The sequence below is a fragment of the Rattus norvegicus genome, chromosome 10, assembly GCF_036323735.1.
Source record: "Rattus norvegicus strain BN/NHsdMcwi chromosome 10, GRCr8, whole genome shotgun sequence".
NCBI classification, from domain to species: Eukaryota; Metazoa; Chordata; class Mammalia; order Rodentia; family Muridae; genus Rattus; species Rattus norvegicus.
Window position 1 is genome coordinate 13,484,327 of NC_086028.1, and position 25,410 is coordinate 13,509,736.

Below are 25,410 nucleotides of genomic sequence, written 5' to 3' on the forward strand. Positions count from 1 at the left end.
TCACATAGATGCACATACTTTATTGAACAGAGAGATAAAGGGCATTTGGACTTTGCCTACTTCAGCCCAGGGTCACCTGGTCTATTGGTCCCTGTGAGTGGGTAAGCTTGGCTGAGAGGAGGTGGTGGAATGCGGGGATGCAGGGCTGAGCTCTGAACATGCTACTCTTCTTCCTCATCACCGTCGTTGTCATCACCACCATCATCATCCTCACCATCCTCACCATCCTCACCATCCTCACCATCCTCACCATCATCACCATCATCACCATCATCACCATCATCACCATCATCACCATCTTTGTTATTGTCTTCGTCATCAACATCATCATTGTCTCTGCCTTCATCTTCCTTCTTGTCGGAAGCCTCAGAGCTACCCACTGGCTCTCTCGGAGGCTCGGTGGCCTTCAAGTCCTTTGTATTAACTTCCCATTTGAAGCCCATCCCTGTGATGCAGAGGCCTGGTGTGTGTGTACCATTGACAGTCACTAGATGCTTGTCAGAACCACCACTGTCATCAAAGGAGCGGCCTGTTCTAACACCAAAGGTGAGCGCTCGCTCCTTGTTAGTAGTGAAGCTCAGGGAAGTCAGGCAGAGCTTTCTGGTGCCGCTCACCTGTGTCACGTGCTCTCCATCCTCCAGAAGGAACTCTTTATATTTTAGTGACCGGGATCCGTACACGTCACTCCAGTCATTACCAAACCGCAGCTGGATGCTGGAGAGAGATCGAGTCAGCGTAACCTCAGGGACACCCGTTCTTTCTCACATCTGCATCCTACTCTGCTTTCTGGTCTACAGCTCAGTCTCCAGAAGTGCCCAGCTCTCACGTGCCAGCCTGGATCCTTCTCACAGACACAGCCCTCCTCACAGGTCTGGCCCAGGTCAGGCATCTGCACCAGGGCAGCTATGTCTGCTACTGCACCCACCATGAGCTGGAAGGTTTGCCAGGCTCTGCCCAACTCATAGCTTCCCCTCTGGAGCCCTCTACTTTATCCACCCCAAGTGAGGCAGGAGCCACACTGCAAAGATCAGTACACATGAGATGGATCTTATGAGCAAAGACCAGAGAGACAGGCTCTTGTCTGCTTGTGTAGTCAGGGAGGGAGGAACAGGGGGGACTAGGGGAGCCATGAAGATGTTCTACTGAGCTAAGAAGTGACATGACCACCCCAAATCTTCTGGACTGTTCCTAGTGCCAACTTCTTTCTTTCCTTACAAGGTAAGATGCCTATCAAATCAGCCTCCAGATAGAATGCAAGAAGGATGTCCAGTACAATTAGAATTTCAGATAGCCATGAGTAATTTTCAGTACACTACACTCCTGTTACATGGTTTGTTTGGTCATTTTTGCTGTTGATTTATTGTTGATTTTGTGCACATGTATGTGCATGTATTTGTGTATGTTTATCCATGTAGGACCACATGTGCCAAGTCCTTAGTGGAGGTAGAAGGTGGTAAGTTCAGCCACCCGTAACATAAAATAATAAATGTGTATCCCTGTTGTCAAGATGACCTGTGTCTGTAGATGATGCATGCATGTGTGCTTGCCCTTGTATGTATGTGTTTTCCTTGATCACTCTCCCCCTGTCTGTGTGTGTGTATGTGTGTGTGTGTGTGTGTGTGTGTGTGTGTGTGTGTGTGTGTTCCGCATGTGTCTGTGTGCCTATCTATGATGCATGTGTGAGCATGTAGAGGCTCGAGTTGGGCACCTAGTGTCTTCGTCCATGACTACCTGCCTTAGTGTGGGGAGACAGGGTTTCTCACTGAGTGGGAGCTCAGTGTTACAGTTGGACTGGCTGGCCAGGACTCCTGGGAGCTCCCTGTACCCCCCACCCCAGTGCTCACCTAACAGCCACCTCCATCCCCCCAGGCTCCTTTTCCTCTAATATGGCTTCTGGAAATCTGAACCCAGGTCTTCGTGTTTGCAGAGCCAATGCTCTTTCTCACTTTCCCTGCCACTTCCCCAGGCACACCCCTCATGGTTTTAGGCAGAGCCTCCAAGGGAAGCTAGAATCGCCTTTTGGGTAAGACTCAGGTCAGCGGGCCGTGAAGGCTCCCCACGTCTCTGCTCCCACAGTTTAGGGGTACCGTCCTGTGCTGCTACTCTCAGCTTTCACATGGGTTCCAGGGATCTGAACTTAGGGCCTCATAGTTGCACAGCAAAGACTTTATCCACGAGCCCTCTCCCCACTCACCCAACATCTAATTTTTTAAGGATTAAGATAATCACAATATTGCACAGGGGGCACACTAAAAGAATCTTCAGTGTTCCTCTGGGATTCTATTATTCTTGGGGCACTGTGTTTGCATTTACCAACAGTTACCTGGCAACAGTAACACAAGGCCTTAGCCACACTCTGGGAGAACCCCAGATCTCCAGTCAGACACTGGGGAGGAGAGTCAAGACCTGGCCTGTCCCAAGGGAACGGCTGCCTTTCTGCCGCAGAGCAAAGGCGCAGAGTGCAGAGAGCACTCACATTGTATGTCCTGTGAAGACAGGGCTGCCCCTCAGACATGTAAGCAGTTTCTGTCACCACCAAGAGGCACTAAAGCCACCAGAACCCGCTGGAAGAGGAACCCTTCAAGCCTCTATGATCCTTTCTGAACAAGAAGGTTGGAGGTCCCTAAGGACTGTCCACTGTCATCCAAGCCTGGGCATTCCAGCCATTAGGAGTCTCACTCAGGTCAAGCTAGAGAAGCAGGCAGCCAAGAAGATACTGGTAATATATGGGGTGTGAAGCCAGGAAATCTTCTAAAGGCTCCAATGAGAGGTGAGTACACCCTGTCATTCCTACAAGGAAGCCCTACTCACCCCTTAATGAAGTTTAGAAGACTTAGGAAGATCCGGATCCCCTTGAGATCCCCCACATCTTCACCTTTAACGTAGAAATATTTGGCATCATTTTTGCCCTGGACATCTGAAAAGTGAGGCATTAGAAGTGTTAAGGACCACTCCTTCCCCAGAGGTCCTTATACTTAGGACAGGACACTGGAGGTGAAGGCCACAAAAGAGGCTCAGGTACTCACTCTGGGCACTGCAGGTGAGACCAGCAAGGAGAGCCAAGGTCAGCAACAGCAGCATGGCTCCTGAGGGTTCTGGACGCTGGGGGAGGTGCCAAGACTCCAGGAAGCTCTGAGGAAGACATGGGATGTCAGAGGTCTCCAGGCCTCAGATTGAGACAAGGGGACACTGGGGAACCCTTTTCCCCCATAGACTTAAAAGGCTTCACCCACATGCCCACTCTGTGGCCCCGTAATGTCACTGTGCTAGCATTCTGACTAAGCTCTGAGAAAGACAACCATGTTGTCACAGTTCACTGGGCTCTCCATGCCTGATGCTGCACCTGGAGAAACCCCATATTCCAAAGCCCTCCATCCATCCATCCTCCACGGCTCAGTCTCTAGCTGGCTCGACTCATCCTTCCTTTCCCCCTCTGTTCCCTTCTCCTGCACCAGGCTAGGTCTCTGCTCCTTCCTTACCTGGGCTGTGTGCTCCTAGCCCCTTTTTCTTGTCCCTTTATACCCTGATGTCACTGGGCCAATGCCACCGTGGGGCCTCCCTACTTCCGCTCTTGACAAACTTTCCTGCAAGAATGTGGGGCTTACTTCCAGGACATGCTGGACACTATTTGTGTTCTTCTCCACTGCCTTTGAACAAAAACCCACAGCCTGTGCCGTCCTCTGCAAATGCAGGGAGTACCCTGTTGAATCCCACCGGGTCACAGGATGGTTTTACTGCGGAAACAGGGAGGCTTGTGGTCACACTTGGCGGCCTCCATAAATCCTGGCAAAGCGGGTATCCAGAGCCAAGAGACAAGTTTGTCTTAAGCAAAGGAAGTGTGCAGAGTCACGAGCTCGTGTGTGTGGAGAGCAGATATGTCTTGCGCATGACTTCACTGGGAAGGACGGGCTCAGGCATAGGTCCCACCTCCCTCCCACCGCCCTCCCTTTTATGGATTGATTGCTATCTGAGACCTTTCCAGAGTCTTCACTTACAGCATCTGTTTCCAAACGCTGCTCATAGCAGCTCCCACCAGTGAGCAGCCAGAGTTCTCAGCACAGCCTTGGTCTTCCAGGCAGCTCTGAGGCCACCTCTCTGCTGTCCATTTTATAATCAGACAGTGAGAACCAAGTGCTTTAGCCCTGATATGTCAGCCTGGCCTTGGGACACACAGACTCTTCCTGCTCCCATCTCTCTAGGACACATTTCTCTTCCCTAGGGTCCCCAGAAAATCTGGCCCCAGGTTGGGCAGTTGTTCCAGGGTGACCAGCTCTGCCAGGGCACTGGTCCTCAACTTGAGTCTTTTACATGGTCTCTCCGGTTCACAGTTCCCGAGCTCTGGGCTCTCACCCCTTGTCTGGGACAATGAGTCCATAACCACACTAAGAATCTTCTGCACAAATCAAAACAACCCTGAGATTTCACCTCACACCAGTGAGAATGGCTAAGATCAAAAACTCAGGTGACAGCAAATGCTGGCGAGGATGTGGAGAAAGAGGAACACTCCTCCATTGTTGGTGGGATTGCAGACTGGTACAACCATTCTGGAAATCAGTCTGGAGGTTCCTCAGAAAATTGGACATTGAACTGCCTGAGGATCCAGCTATACCTCTCTTGGGCATATACCCACAAGATGCCCCAACATATAAAAAAGACACGTGCTCCACTATGTTCATCGCAGCCTTATTTATAATAGCCAGAAGCTGGAAAGAACCCAGATGCCCTTCAACAGAGGAATGGATACAGAAAATGTGGTACATCTACACAATGGAATATTACTCAGCTATCAAAAACAATGACTTTATGAAATTCGTAGGCAAATGGTTGGAACTGGAAAATATGATCCTGAGTGAGGCAACTCAATCACAGAGAAACACACATGGTATGCACTCATTGATAAGTGGCTATTAGCCCAAATGCTTGAATTACCCTAGATGCCTAGAACACATGAAACTCAAGACGGATGATCAAAATGTGAATGCTTCACTCCTTCTTTAAAAGGGGAACAAGAATACCCTTGGCAGGGAATAGAGAGGCAAAGATTAAAACAGACACAGAAGGAACACCCATTCAGAGCCTGCCCCACATGTGGTCCATACATATACAGCCACCAAATTAGACAAGATGGATGAAGCAAAGAAGTGCAGGCCGACAGGAACCGGATGTAGATCTCTCCTGAGAGACACAGCCAGAATACAGCAAATACAGAGGCGAATGCCAGCAGCAAACCACTGAACTGAGAACGGGACCCCCATTGAAGGAATCAGAGAAAGAACTGGAAGAGCTTGAAGGAGCTCGAGACCCCATATGAACAACAATGCCAAGCAACCAGAGCTTCCAGGGACTAAGCCACTACCTAAAGACTATACATGGACTGACCCTGGACTCTGACCTCATAGGTAGCAATGAATATCCTAGTAAGAGCACCAGCGGAAGGGGAAGCCCTGGGTCCTGCTAAGACTGAATGTGATTGTTGGGGGGAGGGCGGCAATGGGGGGAGGATGGGGAGGGGAACACCCATAAAGAAGGGGAGGGGGAGGGATTAGGGGGATGTTTGCCGGTAAACCGGGAAAGGGAATAACACTCGAAATGTAAATAAGAAATACTCAAGTTAAAAAAAAATAAAATAAAATAAATAAATTAAAAAAAAAAAAAGAATCTTCCGCACAGGCCAGCAGGCCAGAGATGGACTACTACCCAAATAGATAGTCATTCTCTGAGACCCTCGAGGAATAATCCACTCAGCCTGGTGTGTCAGGTGGGAGTTGGAGTCCTGTGGCAGCTGTTCTACCGAGAAGAGAGACCGCATCCCCTCTCCACGTCTTCTAGAATGTTCCGAAGCCCAGGTTCTGTAACTCCTGCTCACTAAGATGCACACTAACTCGGCCTCCAAGTGAAACGAAGGAAGGATATTCAATTCAGTTCACACTTTAGATAAGTAATGCATAATGTCTCTGTTTAAAGTATAGGTCAAAAGTTTATTTTGTTATTTATTTACCTACTTGGCATTTGTTTATTGTATGGGGAGACACCTTGTGCCATGGCAGGCCTATGGAGGTCAGAGAAAAACTTGCTGAAGCCAGTTCTCTCTGTCCATCACATAAGCTCAGGTATCAACCTCAGCGCCAAGCTTAGCAGCAAGGCCCTGGCCTGCTTAGCTTACAGGCCATTTTCCATTTATTGTTAGTTCTGAAACCTGAGTAGAGTCTGAGCCGAGCTATCAGCTATCTGTTTGTCTATCTGTCTGTTTGTCTATCCATCCATCTATCCAACCATCTATCCAGCCATCCACCCATCCGTCTGTCCATCCATCTATCTATCTATTGATCTATCTGTCTGTCTGTCTGTTTTTTTAAACAGGACCTCACTGTGTAATCCAGGTTGTCCCTGAACTTTTTCATGGTGGAAGTCCCCCTGCCTCAGCCTCTTGAAAGCTGGCAATATGTGCATGAACCCCCAGGCCAGACTCGAACCCTCTTCACTTTTTATTTTGAGATGGAGTTTCATCAATTTGTCCAGATTGACCCTGAAGTGACTCTGTAACCACAGTGGTCTTGAATTTGTGGTCCTCTTGGGATTACAGGGCAGGACTGGGGTCACAAGCGAGGCTCCAAACATTTTATTTTTAAAGTAGCTGAGTGTAGTGCCACTTGCCTGTCATCTCCAGCACCCGTGTGGAGGGGACGGATCAATTCTAGGCCTAAGGCCAGCCTGAGTTACACAGTGAGATCCTGTCTTAGGAAACTGATGACTAGACACATCCCCCAGATAAAATATACTTTCTGTTGTCATTACTGTGTGTGTGTGTGTGTGTGTGTGTGTGCATGTGCGTGTGTGTATGTGTGTGTATGTGTGTGTGTGTGTGTGTGTGCATGTGCATATGTGTGTGTGCATGTGTGTGTATGTTGGTTACAAACCTTTTGCCTGCCTTGCCACATACTTAGGTTGCAGATACTCACAGCCTTTCAGGGTTTTTTTAAAACCCAGATTCTGGGTATCCTAACTTGGGTGTTCAAGCTCATGGGACCAGTTATCCCACCTTATTTTTTAAGGTAGGATCACTGAACCTAGAGTTTTCTATTTGGGCTAGAGTCTGGCGAGCAAATCCAGAGGACCTCCCTGCCTCCACCTCCGTGGTCCTGGGGTTCAGAGTGGACCTCAGCACCCATCTCTTACGTGGGCACTTGGAACCCAAACCTAGGTCCTCACACTTACACAGCAATCGTTTTTTACTCAGTGAACTGTCTCCTTGGCACCCTAATAAGGCATTTCTAAAGGACAAGGACACATCAAATATTGCACAGGCTGGGACACCTTTAAAGAGCATTCACCGTTTATTGACAGTTTGATTAACCTGGGGGGTGGGAATGACCGTGCTTGTGTTTATGAAACTTGACGACAGTAACCCAAAAAGCTTAAGGTGCTGTAGGAGAATGGCAGAGCCTAGGAACAAACCCTAGGGAGGGTGGTTGAGGTCTGGCCTGCCCTAAGGGACTGATTGACCTTTCTTGGGCAGAGGGAAGATCCAGAGTGGTGAAGGACACCCAAGATGGCGTCTGTGTGCTGGGGTGTGTATCTCTCAGTTCATCCAGTGGTCTCTGACACTACCAAGAGGCCCTAAAGTCACCAGAACTATCTGGAGAGGGCCCTCCAAGTCTCTGTGATACTTTCTCAACCAGAAGTCCCCACCTCCTCCCCCACCGCCTCCCTGAAGAGGAGTTTCACTTTTTCCCAAGCCTCAGCATTCCAGCCTGCGTGGGCTCAGGTCAGGCTGGAGAAGCAAAGGCAAAGAAAACACTGGGTAAAGTTGGGGCTGTGAGATTCGAGAATGTTCTAAAGACTCCAGTGATAAGCCACAAGCGGTGGGCACAACCAGGGCACGCTACAGGGAAGCCCAAAAGCCATAGCCCTGCTCACCCACAGCGACATTCTCGTAACACGGATATCCTGGGTTTTCCCCTGATCTTCACCTCTGATTGCCCTGCAGCCCCGAACAGAGAACCAGAAGGGATGGCATTCGGAGAGTTCTCACAGCCACTCCGTCATTCCCAGAGGTTCTCTTGCCTAGGTCAGGCTTGGGAGATTATACATCAAGTGTGGGAATTCACTCTGGGCACTGCAGGTGAGACCAGCATGAGAGCCAAGGTCAGCAACAGCAGCATGGCTCCTGAGGGTTCAGGATGCAGGGGGAGGTGCCAAGACTCCAGGAAGCTCTGAGGAAGACATGGGATGTCAGAGGTCTCCAGGCCTCAGATTGAGACAAGGGGACACTGGGGAACCCTTTTCCCCCATAGACTTAAAAGGCTTCACCCACCTGCCCACACTGTGACCCCCGCAATGTCACTGTGCTAGCATTCTGACTAAGCTCTGAGAAAGACAACCATGTTGTCACAGTCCACTGGGCTCTCCATGCCTGATGCTGCACCTGGAGAAACCCCATATTCCAAAGCCCTCCATCCATCCATCCTCCACGGCTCAGTCTCTAGCTGGCTCGACTCATCCTTCCTTTCCCCCTCTGTTCCCTTCTCCTGCACCAGGCTAGGTCTCTGCTCCTTCCTTACCTGGGCTGTGTGGCCCCTTGACTTGTCCCTTTACAACCTGGTGCCACCCGGCCATATATCTTGTGGGTTCCATCTTGGGAAGAATGTGGGGGTGTATCCAGGACATCGGGGACATTGCACCCACAGTCCCTGAAGAAACGGACCTCTTCTTTTGTGCCACCTGTCAAAGCCGTCTGTTGTTGAGAACCCTGGCCATGGCATAGGAAGAATTCAGAGCTAAAGAAATAGAGATGGGGTCACACTTGGTCCAGGGACCCATGTTTGTCCCAAGCTCCCAAGATGTGCAGAGTCACAGGCACACTTCCTGTCTGTGATGATCTCACCAAGAGGGATGGGTCAAAGGCAGGTCTGTGGATGGCTGCCTTTGGAGACTATGTATGAAGGGCACAACCCTGTCCTTTCTGCTGGGCTGTAGTCTGCTGCATGCCCGTTCCCCACTTCCCAGAACTACTCCTGCCAGCCCCCGCTCACTGGTCAGGGTTCCCAACACAGCCTTAGCCCTCCAGGAAGCTCTGGTACCTACTTACAGCTGAGATGCCAAGTGCTTTATTTAGGCCCTGATAGCAGTCACCGTGGCTCAGTTCGGTCAGCGTCTAGACTCTTTGTGGGATACTGTGATGCATGGGGTGGGAAATCGTTCCACAGAAACGCAGCCCAGGAAAGGAAACCAAGAAAAAGCACCGAGGTCTGGTGACTTGGGCTGGGACAGGAAGCCTCACCTTCAGGTTTACTGCCACTGTAAGCCCTTGGCTGTTTGTCCAAGGCAGCTTCCTGGGAAGAAGAGGAGGGTTGGGACTCCAGAAAGCTGGTCTAGGGATTTAGGTGGATCAAGCAGGGAGACAACATTATTTGTCCATCACAGAGCTGAGAACAAAGGGTAGACATTTACTTCACTGAACGCGTGAGCAAGCAATCTGCTCAGAGGGGAGGTGCGGGCTTAGGTCCTCCATACAGACCTGAGAACCAGGCTGAACAAACACCTTCTTTCAACATGGCCTTTCCCCCTCCCAATAACGAGGGGACCAGAACCCAGCAGCCTCCTAGTCTCCACTGGCTGCATGGGCCACTGTCCCCATGAAGGGGCTCTGCTGTTTCCAAGGACTGTTGTCCAGGAAGGGATGCAGAGAGCTGGCCCTGGAGGTTCCCAAGAACTGCAGGTGAGCTAAGAACACTTTCTGCACCCTCTAAGGAAGAGACAGCTCCTGCAAGGGAGGGCCTGTGTGAGTTGAGTGGCCTCTAGGAGGCTCTGAGTCTGAGCTTGAATTTGTCCAGGGAACTGAATATTACCCAGGGCATGGGCCTTTGTTCTGGGACCAACCATGTAGAGCTAGTTAAGGCCATGATCCTGTGGAGTGTTGCTGCCCTCTAGTGGAGAAAGGCAGAGATGCGGCTACACACTAGACCGCCTTTGAAATTCGTTAAGCTAAGGACTAGAATCCCTGGCCTGGAGGACCCGGCTATGACAGAGGCAGGCACAGAACCGCGGTAGGATTAAGTTTCGCTAAAATATGACTCTGAGGAGTATAGCTGGGGCTCCTCACCCTGCCCAACTCTTCTCCCATCCTGCTCATTAGATTCCCAGAGGACCTAGTGGGGTGTCAGAGCAGGGTCTGTTTGCTGGGGCTCCAAACCTAAGAGCCAAGAGTCTGTAATCCCCATAGACTCTTTGACCCTGGTTCCAGTCACTCTGGGATCATCCAAACCCATTTATATATTGTGAGAGTTTAGCAAATATGAATTTATTATAGTAAACATACCAGTAAATTCATTATTTAAGAAAAAAATACCATTTAACCAATTTTATTTTGTGTATAATTAATTTAAAATATTTTTCATTTTTTAATCTTAACGTGTAGGAATGTTTCACATACATTTTGTGTGTGACCGGTGCTCTCGGTTGTCAGAAGAGGGAAGCTGATCCACTGAAACTAGAGTTACAGATGGTTGGGTGCTGGGAGCGCAACCCAGTCTTCTGCAAGAGCAACAAGTGTTCTTGGCCACCGAGCCATAGCTCCCGCCCCTCTTTAATTCATTTTTATTGCTTATTCTTTTTTGAAATAGCATCACTATGTAGCCAGGGTAGCATGAAACTCATGGCAATCCTTCTGCCTCAGTACTGGGATCATGGGTGTGAAACACCGGGCCCAGATCATTTAAACCAGGTTCAAGTATACACTGCAGTCCTGTGCAGTCATTGCTTTCAGTGGGTTCTGGAACTTTTTGTTATTCCACATGGAACATAATAGCCAGCCTCAATACTTCATCTCGTGTCTCCTAATGAGGTATTTTTTATTTTATGCGTGTTTGCTTTCTTATCTGTCTGACCTTTACACAGGGATATCTTCCGCCTCCTTGCAAGATGCACACAGCCATTGGTGCAGTTTGCTTCCTAGCTTTCTTTGTCTAGCTTTCTGGGGCTTAATCATCTAAACTTCGTTACTCAGTTGCACTTTCCTGTTCAGGCTTAACCGACCTTATTGAGGTCATAACTCAGCAATAAAAAGCCTGTGTGAGCCAGGTGTGGTGAATACAGATGTTTTCCCAGCATTCAGTGGGCCAAAGGGGGAGCATCTGAGCTCAAGACTAACCTGGGCTATAGAGTGAGATCCTGCCAAAAAGAAACAAAAAGCAACAACAAACGTAGTTATGTTGACAGTGCGGTCAGAAGACTTTGAGTAAATGTGCACACTCCCATGTCCTCTGCTGTAACTTAAAGTAGGAAAGCTACCTCCAAGACATTCAGTGTGCCCCAGAAGAATGCCAGACAGCTCCCACCACTGACTAGTTTTGCCATCTCTAAGATTCGTGTGAAAGAAATCGCCAGGAGGCAGACTTGTATTCCTTCATCTGATACTATGTTTCTGAGAGTCTTCTGTGTTGTAGTTCACTTGTGTCCTAACTAACTGTCCAGCTGCTGTGACAAAACGCTCTACAGAAGCCACTGAAGGAGGAAATGGTTTATTTTAACTCACAGACCAAGGTACAGTCTGTTATGGGGAGGTCAAGGTTTGAAACCACTGGTCAGATTCCATTCATAACAAGGATGCAGAGAACCATGAATACAACCTGCTTCTCAGTGCCCTGTCTTTATTTTACAGTCAGGAAGCCCGCTGTGCAGAGAATGGCACCACCCACAGTGGGCAAGATTCCCAGTATCTACTAACACGATGAAGACCGTCTCTGGAGCTTGTCTCCCATCCCCCTGTGATTTTAGATCTCATCAAGTTGTTTATTGAGGTGACGTGTCCTAGGTAATCTTTGTCTTTTTTTTTCTTAATTTATAACCCATTTTTTAAATTCATTTATCAGGTGGTGGGCATTTGTGCTATTTGTTGGGGGCAGTAAAGTCTGGGGGGGGGAAGGAGGTTTATATTCTTTCTGAAGTGGAATTAACGCCTCCTAATGGAAGTGAAAATGTTTAAAACCATCGGAGTATGATGATGCACATCTGTGGTCCCAGCACTTTGAAGGTGGAGGTTATAGGTCAACCTCAACTACATGACAATTTCAAGGCCAGCCTGGCCACATGAGACCCTGTCTCAACTCCCACCCTAGCCCCAAAACAAAGGGAAGAAAGGAAGCACCAACCAACTCTGTAAGTGGCAGTACCTCCGGTCTTTCCCTCAGAAGGAAGCTCTTCCCAGACACTCGCCATCCTTGCTAAAATTGGTGTTGTTACTCTTTTTTATTGGGGCTTCATTAGTCACTTTCCCGTAGCTGTGACTGAAAGACCTGAGGGATGGACGGGCCAGCAAAGTGCCTCAGCAGGAAAAGGTGTTTGCTACAAAGCCTGAACAATCTGAGTTTCATCCCTGGGACCCACGTGGGAAGAGAGCACCAACTCTCACTCTGACCTACAGTCGTGGGTGTGACTCAGGCCACACTCACGCCCAGAGATGTTCATAGACATAAATTAATCAAACACAGCACCCAGCCATCACCACAGGCTCATATACATAATTTAAAATAAAAAAGTACTTTTAAGCAAATCTTTAAAAACCAATTGGGATGTTAGGTGAATAATTAAATTAATTAATGGGGAAAAAATCACATGAGAGACCAGGTGGTGGTGGTGGACTTGGGAGGCAGATGCAGGTGGATCTCTGAGTGTAACAGACAGACAGACAAATAAACAAGCTTTTGAGAGAATTTCCTCAGGGACAGCTTTGTCTGGCTCTCAGTTTGGGAGCTCACAGTTCTTGGTTGCTTAGTCCCACAGGCTTGAGCCGAGCATCATGGCAGTGACTGTGACAGTTCGCCTTAACTGTCAACTTGACCCATCTAGAATCACCTGAGAGACATGCCTCTCCAAACATTAATTGAGGTTAGACGTCAAAAAGCCTTTTCTCCCCTAAGTCACTCTGGTCGCTGTCAGACAGCACGAGAGACAGAAGTGAAAGGAAGACCGTGACCAGCGTCATCCAACAAGTTCCCATCTGCTAAGTGCTCTGCACAAGAGCCCCAGGGTCCTTTCAGATGGAGATGACAGCCTGGACCACTAATGAGGACAGGGGAGCCACTTTCTGGTGCAGTGCGTGTGTTGTCCATCAGGATGGCTTCTTTCACAAGCCTCTGCACAGATGTCTGATTTTTTGTGTCTGTTTTAATAGGAAACCCCTGTCTTGGAGAAGAAGATGAAGAGAAGTCTAAGGGCAGTGTGCAATGTGAACAAATGAGGGGCCCCGGGCCATCAAGATGGCTCAGCTGGTAAAAGCATTTGCCACCAAGCCTGATAGGTCCCCTGGACCTACATATTAGAAGAAGCATCAGCTCCCAGAGCTTTTCCTCTGACTTTCGAACACGCACCCTGGGACACTCGTGAGCAAGCACACACAGGCACACACGTGACAGATAAATAAGTAATTTAAAAATACTAAAAAAGGGAAACAAAAGAAGATCTCTCCCTTCCGGGTTCTGCTTGCCCTGCCCATTGCTCTCACGGGGGTATCAGAGAGAGGTGGGCTGCTGTGGTGATTGGTCTGCCTTCCTCTGAGAGTCTCGCCTTTAAAAATTCAAAATAGAAATTACCACCCTTGAACATAATGCCACAAAACATGCACACGTGTCTTTAAGGCATGCACCTGTAATCCCAGAGCTGGAAGGCAGAGACTCACAGACCCTTAGAGCTTGCCGGTTAACCAATCTAGCCAAATCAGAGCGTTCTGGAGTCAGTGAGAGATTCTTTCTCGAAAAGTAATGTGAACAGTGAGTGAGAAACACACCCAAGGTCAACCTGCCCTGCACACATGCACACAATGTGCACACACATAAAAATGCACACTTTTAGTGTTGTTGTAAAAATATAAAAATAAAATAGTATATTGTTGGTATTTTTTCCCCGCTAGGTCCACACCACGGTGCCCCAAGATATCTGCTAGATATCTTGGCAGAAACAATCCCAGCCGCACACTTTCCTACACTCAAACCTTCACATAAAAGAACACACAATTCAATAATCTTTGACCCAATTGATAAGATATAATTGCCCACTTAATCATACAAAGTCCAGTACCATCCATCCCTAGGAACATTAATAACAACCTATAAATACACAGAACAGAATCTTAACATCACCTGCCATGGCTTCTCTCCTCTCTCTTCCTCCTGTCTCTCCTTTCTCTGTTCTAGTCTCCTCCTCTTCCTTCAAACTTCTCTCCCGCCCTCACCTGTACTTTACAAATTCAATGGGGAGGTTCTGGTGAAGTCACCTGATTCCTGAGTATGTGACTGGGCCGCTGTCCTTGGGGCAGTGGAATTAGCATCAAAATACAGATAACTTCAGGGCAAACCACAACATTTTAGCTTGGGTTTTATTGCTGTGAAGAGATACTATGACCAAGGCAACCCTTATAAAGGACAACATTTAATTGGGGCTGGCTTACAGATTCTGAGGTTCAGTTCATTACCATCATGGCAGAAAGCATGGGAATGTTCAGGCAGGCATGGTGCAGAAGGAGCTGAGAGTTCTACATTTTGATCTGAAGGCTACCAGAAGATTGTCTCCCAGGCAGTTAGGAGAAGGGTCTCAAAGCCCACTCCCACAGTGACACACTTCCTTCAACAAGGTCACACCTACTCCAACAAGGCCCTAGTAGTGCCACCCCCTGTGCCAAGCATATTCAACCACCATATACACATAACAGTTGGGCAGTGGTGCCACACCCCTTTAACCCCAGCTCTCAGAAGGCAGAGGCAGGTAGATCTTTGTGAGTTTGAGGCTAACCTGATCTAAACAGCGAGTTTCAGGACAGTCAGAAATACATAGAGAGACTCTGTCTCATAAATAAATAGATAGACAAACAAATAAACAAATAAATAAGCAAGCAAGCATATAACAAAAAGAAACGGTTAGAAAAGTAGAAAGACATTTTGGCAGTGAGCAAAAGGGAATTGAAATAGAGTTTTCTGGAAAGTCAAGGGCCGGAACTGTAATTCAGTAGGCAGAGTGCTTGCCTACCATGCAAGAAGCCTCGGGCTCAACTTCTAACACGACATCTGTCAAATCTGATCATAAACACGAGCATAATTACCATGCGCTAATTAATTGTGTCGCTGGAGTCCATGGTTATAAACCCCTGCAATCCTAGCATTTGGAAGGAAAGAGGCAAGAGGATCAACCTGGGCTACATAACAAGTTCAAGGTCAGCCTGAGACAGACGGGACCCTACGTCATCAAAAATAAACAAGCTGATAGAGAAATACATGCATAAGTGAACACAGATTCAACAGGAAGTGATGCTTCATTCCTGCAGGCTGCAACAGGAGGATTACCACAAGTTCAAGGTCAGACTAGGCTAAGGAGTGTGACACTGTCTCAAGAATAAATCAATAAATACAAACACAAATAAGATCCATTAGCCACATAGTCACTGGTGAGTGTGTGTGTGTTTGTATGTGTGTGTGCACGTTTGTATGTGTGTGTGTACCTGTGTTTGCATGTGTGTATGTGTGTGCATGTTTGTATGTGTGTGCATGTGTGCATGTGTGCCTGTGTGTATGTGTGTATGTGTGTATATGTGTGCATGTTTGTATGTGTGTGTGCACATGTGTGCATGTGTGTGTGCCTGTGTGTATGTGTGTGTGCACATTTACCTGTCTGTGCATGTGTATATGTGTGTGTGCATGTTTGTATGTGTGTGCATGTGTGCATGCATGTGTGCCTGTGTATGTGTATGTGCATGCATGTTTGTATGTGTGTGTGCACATGTGTGCATGTGTGTGCCTGTGTGTATGTGTGTGCATGTGTGTCTGCACGTTTGTATGTGTGTGTGTACCTGTGTGTGCATGTGTGTATGTGTGTGTGCATGTGTGCATGCATGTGTGCCTGTGTGTATGTGTGTGTATATGTGTGCATGTTTGTATGTGTGTGTGCACATGTGTGCATGTGTGTGTGTATGTGTGTGTGCACATTTACCTGTCTGTGCGTGTGTATATGTGGGTGTGCATGTTTGTATGTGTGTGTTTGTATGTGTGTGTGCACATGTGTGCATGTGTGTGTGTATGTGTGTGTGCACATTTACCTGTCTGTGCGTGTGTATATGTGGGTGTGCATGTTTGTATGTGTGTGTGTGCATGTGTGCATGCATGTGTGCCTGTGTGTATGTGTGTGTATGTGCATGCATGTTTGTATGTGTGTGTGCACATGTGTGCTTGTGTGTGTGCACATTTACCTGTCTGTGCATGTGTATATGTGTGTGTGCATGTTTGTATGTGTGTGTGCATGTGTGCATGCATGTGTGCCTGTGTGTGTGTTCATGCATGTTTGTATGTGTGTGTGCACATGTGTGCATGTGTGTGCCTGTGTGTATGTGTGTGTATGTGTGTGTGCACATTTACCTGTCTGTGCATGTGTATATGTGTGTGTGCATGTTTGTATGTGTGTGTGCATGTGTGCATGTGTATGTGCCTGTGTATATGTATGTATATGTGTGTATGTGTGTGTACATGTGGATGTGTGTGTCTGTGTGTATGTGTGTGTTTGTGTGTGTATGTGGGTGTGTTCATGTGGGTGTGCAGGCAGGCATGTAGTAGCCAGAGGACGTTGTTGGGAACTAACTGTCTTACTCTTTGGAACTGTTTCTTGTTGGCTCGGAACCTGCCAGTTAAAGGCTGGCCAGGTTCCTCCTGCCTCTGCCTTTGCAGAGCTGGGAGTTTTAGCCCAAGCCACCACATCTGGGTTTCATTTGTTCGTTTTGTTGTTTTTTGAAACCTGCCTTCTGGGGCTGGATCTCAGGTCCTTGTGCATGCAAGGCAAGGGCTTCATCGCCTGAGCCGTCAACCTAACAGCCATTTTGTTTTCAGTCAGATTCTTCCTTAATAGACCAGGCCAACCTTGTATACAAGACAATCCTCCTGCCTCAGCCTCCTGACTGCTGGGATCACAGTACAAGCTATAGCGCTGGTGAAACTTGACACACCTGTGTCCCTTGTGGCTGGGATGGGGACCAGAAGGCCGGACTCACCAAGCACGTTTCCCATCCTTAATGAGGAAGCAGGCTCTGCATCATAAGCTGGCACTGTTCATGCCACCTGCTTCCTCCAAAGCCTGCAAAGGGGCATTCCTACATCCTTGTGCTCAGAATGTGTGGCTGTGGCTGCCACCTGGCTTCCTGGTCAGCCGTCAAATGCCAATCAATAGTAAAGATGTTAGATCACCCACAGCAAGACAGGCAGACTGTGCAGGAGCAGACAGTGAGCAGGAGCACAGACAGATCGTGAGCAGGAGCACAGACAGACTGTGAGCAGGAGCACAGACAGACTGTGAGCAGGAGCACAGACAGACTGTGAGCAGGAGCACAGACAGACAGTGAGCAGGAGCACAGACAGACTGTGAGGAGGAGCACAGACTATAAGGAGGAGCACAGACTGTGAGGAGGAGCACAGACAGACAGTGAGCAGGAGCACAGACAGACTGTGAGGAGGAGCACAGACTATGAGGAGGAGCACAGACTGTGAGGAGGAGCACAGACAGATAGTGAGGAGGAGCACAGACAGTGAGCAGGAGCACAGACAGACTGTGAGCAGGAGCACAGACAGACAGTGAGCAGGAGCACAGACAGACTGTGAGCAGGAGCACAGACAGACTGTGAGCAGGAGCACAGACAGACTGTGAGCAGGAGCACAGGCAGACTGTGAGCAGGAGCACAGACAGACTGTGAGCAGGAGCACAGACAGACTGTGAGCAGGAGCACAGACAGACTGTGAGGAGGAGCACAGACTGTGAGGAGGAGCACAGACAGACTGTGAGCAGGAGCACAGACAGACTGTGAGGAGGAGCACAGACAGACTGTGAGGAGGAGCACAGACTGTGAGGAGGAGCACAGACAGACTGTGAGCAGGAGCACAGACAGACTGTGAGGAGGAGCACAGACAGACAGTGAGCAGGAGCACAGACAGACTGTGAGCAGGAGCACAGACAGACTGTGAGGAGGAGCACAGACAGACTGTGAGGAGGAGCACAGACAGACTGTGAGCAGGAGCACAGACAGACAAACAGACTGTGTGCAGGAGCAGACTCACCTGCTGTGCACTGTTCTAATGCCAAGTTTCAAGCTATGCCACAAACAACAGCACAAGCCACTTGACAGACATTCATAGCTTCCTGGGAGAGCATCCTAGACTGTATCTCATGACCTACCTGTCCTATGCTTGAGCACAAGCCCTGAAAAGAAGCCTTATTCCAATGCTGCCATTGGCCTTTTTGTGATGTTTATCTGTATTCCAGTGAAGGAACCCCTGCTGAGCCAGTCACACTGACAGAGAAGGAGGAGGTCTGGACAATGGGTAGGAAATCCGTGGTGGCAGAATTGCCTTCCTGGCGCTGCACAGGGAGGTTGAATCCTGCTGAAGAGAGCGGGGATGTGCACGAGGTGGGATGCAATGATCAGATTCGGGGGTTGTGGTTGTTGAATGAGGGGATCAGTGGGTGGGTGGGTAAGTGGAGGTGTATGTGGATAGATGGATGAATAGGTAAGTGGATGGACAAACCACGAGATGGGAAGGTGGATAACTGGGTAGATTGATTAAGAGTGGGAGCATAGACATATGGATTGACAGGCGAGTAGGTGATATTAGGAAGAGAGCGTGGATGAGTGGATGAGTGAATGAATCTATTGATGGGTGTACAAATAGTTAGGGGGGTGGGCATACCAGTGAGCACAGAGATGTCTGAATGAAGGGGGCGGGGAGACCAGCATTCAACTTGTGGTAATTCTTACACAGCTGTTACTCATTTAACCGTCTTGAACACCTTGTGGGGGAGGTTGATTGATTCTGATTCTTTTACTGCTGAGGAAGTAAAGACAGCAGAAGTGATTTTTGTGGCGAGGTACGAGGTACGGTACTGAAACCCAAATCCCGCCCCTCCTAGCACACCCTGTGCCCAGCCCACCATCCTGAAGGGAATGGCCATTTCTGAAGCTTCCTGCACCATCGCACCAGTGACCTCAGCATCCACATCGTGGAGGGTCTTTGCTTTGCAAGCCTGGAACCAGCCACATACGGTGCCACAGGCACAGCCCACGTGTCCCTGAGAATCACGGCTCACCGACTTATTCCAAGTGCCGGGAGGATCTACGGTACCCTCAGCCCTGGGCTACCGCTGGGGAAGCCCCGTTGGCTCCTGGCTTAGTTCCTCATCTCAGCCAACCGTCGCCCAATTTGACCTTTGGACCGAAATCAGCTTGTGGGTCTTCTGAACATTTGAGTAAATTGTAACTACTTCCTTATCCTTGTTCCAGCCTGACTCTGCAGGGAGCGTCTGTGGGTTGTCTGTGTTGGCCGTGAGCTGCCTCCTCTTATGTAACACGGAACTGGGAAGTTCAGCTAAACCTGTCCAAGAATCAACTTGTCACCAGATCTGTGTCTGAGGGAGGCCACCCAGATCACATGGACAGTGCAGCCAGAGGAGGTGCCTGACAAGCCCCTGTGTAGACAAGGATGGGTACAGCCACCAGGGTGCCACAACCTCGGCTCCCATCTACCCCCATCCCAACCCCAGCACCTCCTTGCCTGCTATCATAAACTGGGAGCCAGGTGAGAGGGCATTGTAAGTAGAAATGCCCACCTTGGCACTACCATCCTGGGAGGGAAGCCAGGCTAAGAGATGACTAAGGGGACCCATGTTTGCACAAATTCAAAACCAGGCTGCAAAACTGTGCTGTTTTTCTGGGTTGCTTTCTGCTCCTTCCTGGAGGCTGTTGTTGGGGCAGTGGGGTGGGGTGGAGTAGTCCTTTGAGGAGGGTGGAATCTACCACTCGGAAACGAAGGTTGGTCTTCGAAGGCTCACCCAGATGCATGAAGAGACACACACTTAGCCTGAATGGTGTGTGTGGGGGTTCGGGGTGGGGGCGTCTCTTAGACCTGGCTGTCAGGTTAACCTGAAGAAGGGATAGGGGCTGCTATCTAAGGAGGACTCTCGTTTGGAGACCTCCCAGGGGTTGACTTTTGCAGGACACTTTGCCGATTGTCATGGGCTAAGCAGGGATGCAGAATTGAAACCAGGTTTAGTGGCACGTCCGTGTGATCTCAGCACTCTGGAGGTGAAAGTGGCGTGCTCTGGAATCAGTCATCAGAAGCTACACAGTAAGCCAGGTCCAGGCCAGGCAACATCAGATCCTACTTAGAAAACAAATCGTGAAACAAAACTGGATGGCAAAACTGGGGCTTTTTTATTTGCTCCACTCCACTGTCCTCTGCTGACTTCTGAGAAGTAGTTACCCTGAGGCATGAGGAGACAGTGTATTAGCAAAATACTTGACCTTGGACATCAAGAGAAAATGAGAGACAAGGTGGGCTCTGAAAGGCAAATTATTTCACCAGACTTCAGTTCTGGATTCTGAAAGAACAAATGGGGTAGAGCAGAATGCAGGAGGGGGGGAGGCACAGAGAAGAATTATGTAAGGAGCGGGGACCATGGGAACAGAGCAAAGGATTCCGCAGCACCCAGAATGATAGACATTTCCTCCCAGACATAACAAAGAGGGTCAAGGGTGCCTCTCCTCTGAAAGGGCAGAGGGTCCAGGACTGACAGGTCTCTTGTCCACAGGTCCTCTCTCTCTGCCCTGGGCAGTCAGCAATAGATTTGGGTGTGATGTGTGTGCGTGCATGTGTGTGTGTGTATGTATGTGTGTATGTATGTATGTATGTATGTATGTATGTATGTATGTATTGCAGTAAATATTTTAAAAAAAATACCTAAAGCTTTAACCCCACACTAGCAATGACACTGTTGGGACTCATGGCACTGGCGGGTGTCTTTGTCTCAGTGGCTCCATGCTGACCCCAAGTACTCATGGATCCAGGCGGTCTTGCCACACTGGTCTCTAGTGTTAGTTCTAGCACTGGAGGGCCATATGGAACTAACCATAATTTATTTCGGGTTAGTATCTCCCCTGGCAGCTCTCTGCTAGCCACAAACTCTCTGGTTCCAGCTACCTGGTAAAATCAGGACTCTAGAAGTCCAGCATGGGCCGGCCTGTCATGGCTCCCAGCCTCAGACTCTGCCCACACTCCCTACAACCGCCCCCTGGTAGTTAAGGTAAAAATTCCCAACCACCCAGTGAAATCAGGACTCGATAAGCTGTAATTTATCAATCAGATTTATATGATAAATTCTCAATCCACAATACATCCACACAATAAACTCACAACCAATTGATAAGGATGTAAACTGCCCACCTAGATAAGATAAATTGACCTATAGAAATCCATCCCTTAAGAAATACACATGGGGTGGGGGATTTAGCTCAGTGGTAGAGCGCTTGTCTAGCAAATGCAAGGCCCCGGGTTCAGTCCCCAGTTCCAAAAAAAAAAGAAAAGAAAAGAAAAGAAATACACATAACTACGTAGGACCATTTAAGACCACCCTGATCTGGGTCATCCTTCTCCATCTCCGTCTTGATTTTCTCACTTTCCCTTCTCTCTCCCCTTACTAAAACTTAGTCCCCACCTTACATTTTTACTGTCTAATCATGGCCTTGACCTAACTTGTACCAGCCCTCGCCTGCATATGGATATCAACCCATACTTCACCCTTTCTGTCTAATTAAAAAAAAACATTTTTCCCAATTATTTGTCTAGTAAAACTATTACCATTCTGTAATTTATAAAGTATAAAATGTATCTAACACCCAGTCCAACATTTTATCAGTTAAACAGAACATTTAGTTATCCATTCCAGCTTAAGAAAGTCTTAAAATCCATGTTATGCCTTGGCTAGCTTGTGTACTACTTGATAACGATCTAATTAAATATGTATTCTCAAAGTTAAACAGCCTGGGTAGGCTATGAGACTATAATCAGTCTCCAACCCTATTAAAAATCTGAGTGTGACCAATATTATCTGAAAATATAGGAAGCCTAACACGGCTTCCGGAACTGAGGCAGGTTGAAGAAATAGCTGTCTGCCGGCACAGTCCCCTGTTGGAAACATAGAAGACCCCCAGTCTTCAGCCTTCTGACCAGGAATCTCACAGACCTTAGTAAACGGGATTAGCTCATTCTGTCTCTGCAGAACGAAGCTGTCCTAACCTGTAACCGTGTCCTCTCTAGGACAGTGCAGATCTGTAGAAGAAATAGGCAATTTCTGCCCAGTGGCCACCGAACCACAGTGACCTCACCTGGACCTAGAGATGCTCAGCTGCTTTCTCGAGTCCACAAACGGGGAGCTGTCGGCATGAGCTGTGTCTCAGCAAGTGAGTAAATAGCATTAAATGTCACGTTTTGCGGATTTCTGACATTTTTGAAAACCATCTAACTGTAAGTAATCTGGACTGTTGTCCGTTAACTATCTTAATAAATTATCTCGAAAGCACTCTAACAATAAACTTAGAGCCACGAATTTGCTATGTGGCCCTTAACTCACATGTTTAATCATCTCAGATTAGTCTTTTAATAGAAGTAAAGGGCTGGGTATAAGCCTTGTACACATAAATGTGTGGTATAGGCAAAATGCCTATATATGAGAGTAACAATAATAATTTTAATTTTAAATCAATAAGAAATACATATCAGGGGCTGGAGAGATGGCTCAGTGGTCAAGAGCACTGACTGCTCTTCCAGAGGTCATGAGTTCAAATCCCAGCAACCACATGGTGGCTCACAACCATCTGTAATGGAATCTGATGCCCTCTTCTGGTGTGTCTGTAGACAACTACAGTGTACTCATATAAATAAAATAAATAAATGATTTTTAAGAAAAAAATACATATCAAAGAAAATCTAAACTTGTATCAAATAAATTCTGCACCAATGTGAAAGATCATAACTCTGGCTTAGTAACAAATACAAGGATTTTAACCAAATGAGATTATGGCTGTATAGTCAATTCTAGCTAATTCCTCCTTGTTAAATCATGACCATTTCTAAATTCTCTAGAAAGACAACCTTAGAATAACCACTTTAAGCCTCCCAAAGTTTAGGGAATTGGGCGACGACTCTTAAATAACTTCTTCATGCTGTATGTGGGCATTGAAATATCCTTGGGGTTGGGGGGTAAGGAAAATGGGTGAGTTGGTGTAGCCTGATGTCTGTCTGGACTGGACCTGGCTGAAAGTCCCTGAGATCAGGAATCCAAGCAGGCCAGTTCAGCATTCTGATGGTGAGCCTCACCAGGATGGACATTCCGCCATATATAAATCTCAAAACAAAACTTTAGTACCATCAAGATATCTTTTTGTTTGATTCTCTTGAGTCTAGTTGAGGTCCACCCTTATCAAATCCAATCAGTATGACTCCAGAAGGTGCCCAGAGCCTGATCACACCTTTTAAAAACACAAAGACAAAACCTTTCTCCCAAAATAACATGTGCTTTAGGCTGTTAACGATTGTATCTTGCACTCTCTCCCAGAGAAAGAATATAACCACAGGACTCAGAATCACACCCATTATGGAAATTAAAACAATTTAGGAAACTGAAGTAAACTAAACAAACTTGCTCGGGCCTGTTAGGCCTTTTTAATTTGTCATGTCAGGAAATCAACTCAAAATTTCCGTGGAGCCCAGGTTAAGAAAATATGGGCCTCCTGCTGTGGTAAATATCAAAACTAACCACAAACACTCGCCAGCCGGCATCGATGAGCCATATGACATTAGCGGGTGATTCATAAAACAATTTAATCACACTTTTATTAATAACAATAGGAAGTGAACAACTTGTCAAACTTTGTGTTTTAGCCCAAAATACATATGTCTGTTAAGCTCTCTACCTGGAGCATCAGACTTTTATTTATTAATAACTTCTATAATCTATGTCTGTTTTCACTCTCCCTGGTGTTCAGACTTCTCTTTTATAACAACTTTTATGATTGGCAAATATCACCACTCTCTACTTGGAGTCAGTGACTGACAGGCAGCTTGTCTAACCAGGATTTCAACTCAAAATTCCCTGGGAGCCCATGTTAAAGAATATGGGTATCCTGAAAAGACTTAATAAAGTATTATATCTTTATACCAACTTTAAAACAAATAAAGCAGGCTGGAGAGATGGCTCAGTGGTTAAGAGCACTGACTGCTCTTCCAGAGGTCCTGAGTTCAATTCCCAGCAACCACATGGTGGCTCACAACCATCTGTAATGAGATCTGATGCCCTCTTCTGGTGTGTCTCAAGACAGCTTCAGTGTACTTCTATATAATAAATAAATAAATCTTTAAAAAAAATAAAACAAATAAACCAAACCTAAATTAAATCATTTTCCAAACAGCCTTTGCTAAGGAAGCAGGCAGCTTCTAATCTCTGTGTCCAGGGCAGCCTTCACTTTTCACAGCAGGGGACCTAGAGCCTGCAAGCAAACTGTCTTTGTGTTTCAGCACCACACACACACACACACACACACACACACACACACACACACACACACACGCTTGTGACATCACGTGACTCAACATGGCGCTGGCTCTTTCTCACTCAGAAAATAAAACTCAACTCTTAGCATTTAGGCTGATAAACTTAAATTTTTAGTAGATTCTTGCCTAACACATTGGTTTGCCACCTGTATATAGACATCAACCTACATGTGTGCATGTGTATGTGTGTCTGTGTATGCATGCATGTGTGTGTGTCTGTATGTACCTGAGTGTATGTATGTTTGTATATGTATATGTGTATGTATATGTGTGTATGTAAGTGTGTGTATGTAAGTGTGTGTATGTAAGTGTGTGTATGTGTGTATGTACATGAGTATGTATATGTGTGTGTATGTGTGTATATGTATGTGTGTGTATGTATGTGTGCATGTATATGTGTGTATGTATGTGTGTATGTATATGTGTGTATGTATGTGTGTATGTATGTGTGTGTACATGAGTATGTGTATGTGTGTATGTGTGTGTATGTATGTGTGTATGTATGTGTGTGTACATGAGTATGTGTGTGTACATGAGTATGTGTATGTGTGTATGTATGTGTGTGTATGTATGTGTGTATGTATGTGTGTATGTATATGTGTGTATGTATGTGTGTATGTATATGTGTGTATGTATGTGTGTGTATGTACATGAGTATGTGTATGTGTGTATGTGTGTATGTATGTGTGTGTGTACATGAGTATGTATATGTGTGTATGTGTGTATATATGTGTGTGTATGTACATGAGTATGTGTATGTATATGTATGTGTGTATGTATGTGTGCATGTATACGTGTGTGTATGTATGTGTGTATGTGTGTGTATGTATGTGTGCATGTACATGTGTGTGTATGTATGTGTGTATGTGTGTGTATGTATGTGTGTGTATGTACATGAGTATGTGTATGTGTATATGTGTGTGTATGTATGTGTGTGCATGTATGTGTGTGCATGTGTGTATGTACATGAGTATATATATGTGTGTATGTGTGTGTATGTATGTGT

General features: G+C 47.1%; 2 protein-coding genes across 9 annotated transcripts in view; one reads left to right on the forward strand and one right to left on the reverse strand.

Annotated features, from left to right (window-relative positions):
* Zg16b (zymogen granule protein 16B) lies at positions 1-4,419 on the reverse strand. Of its 2 annotated transcripts, NM_001108823.2 has the most exons (4): positions 3,480-4,419; positions 3,027-3,132; positions 2,812-2,917; positions 1-714 (listed from the first exon to the last, which is right to left on the reverse strand). In NM_001108823.2, the coding sequence occupies exons 2-4, from the start codon at positions 3,079-3,081 to the stop codon at positions 162-164; spliced, it is 714 nt and encodes a 237-aa protein (NP_001102293.2). In that variant the 5' UTR covers positions 3,082-3,132; positions 3,480-4,419; the 3' UTR covers positions 1-161. The 2 variants fall into 2 exon arrangements, with proteins under 2 accessions (NP_001102293.2, XP_063125562.1); XM_063269492.1 differs by lacking the exon at positions 3,480-4,419 and having other exon boundaries at positions 6-714; positions 3,027-3,133.
* The window catches only part of LOC120095045 (uncharacterized), a 27,115-nt gene continuing 3,850 nt past the window's right edge, over positions 2,146-25,410 (forward strand). The window contains exons 1-4 of one of the 7 annotated variants that reach the window (XR_010055535.1): positions 2,146-2,770; positions 11,660-11,812; positions 18,286-18,344; positions 18,931-22,255. Coding sequence is in view for 5 of the 7 variants with exons in the window: in XM_063270084.1 (XP_063126154.1) it covers positions 15,506-16,831 (1,326 nt within the window). In the remaining 2 variants the exon portion in view is untranslated. Of the gene's footprint in view, positions 2,771-11,659; positions 22,256-25,410 lie in introns of all 7 variants that reach the window. The other 6 variants (XR_010055536.1, XM_063270084.1, XM_063270085.1 and 3 more) reach the window with 6 other exon arrangements.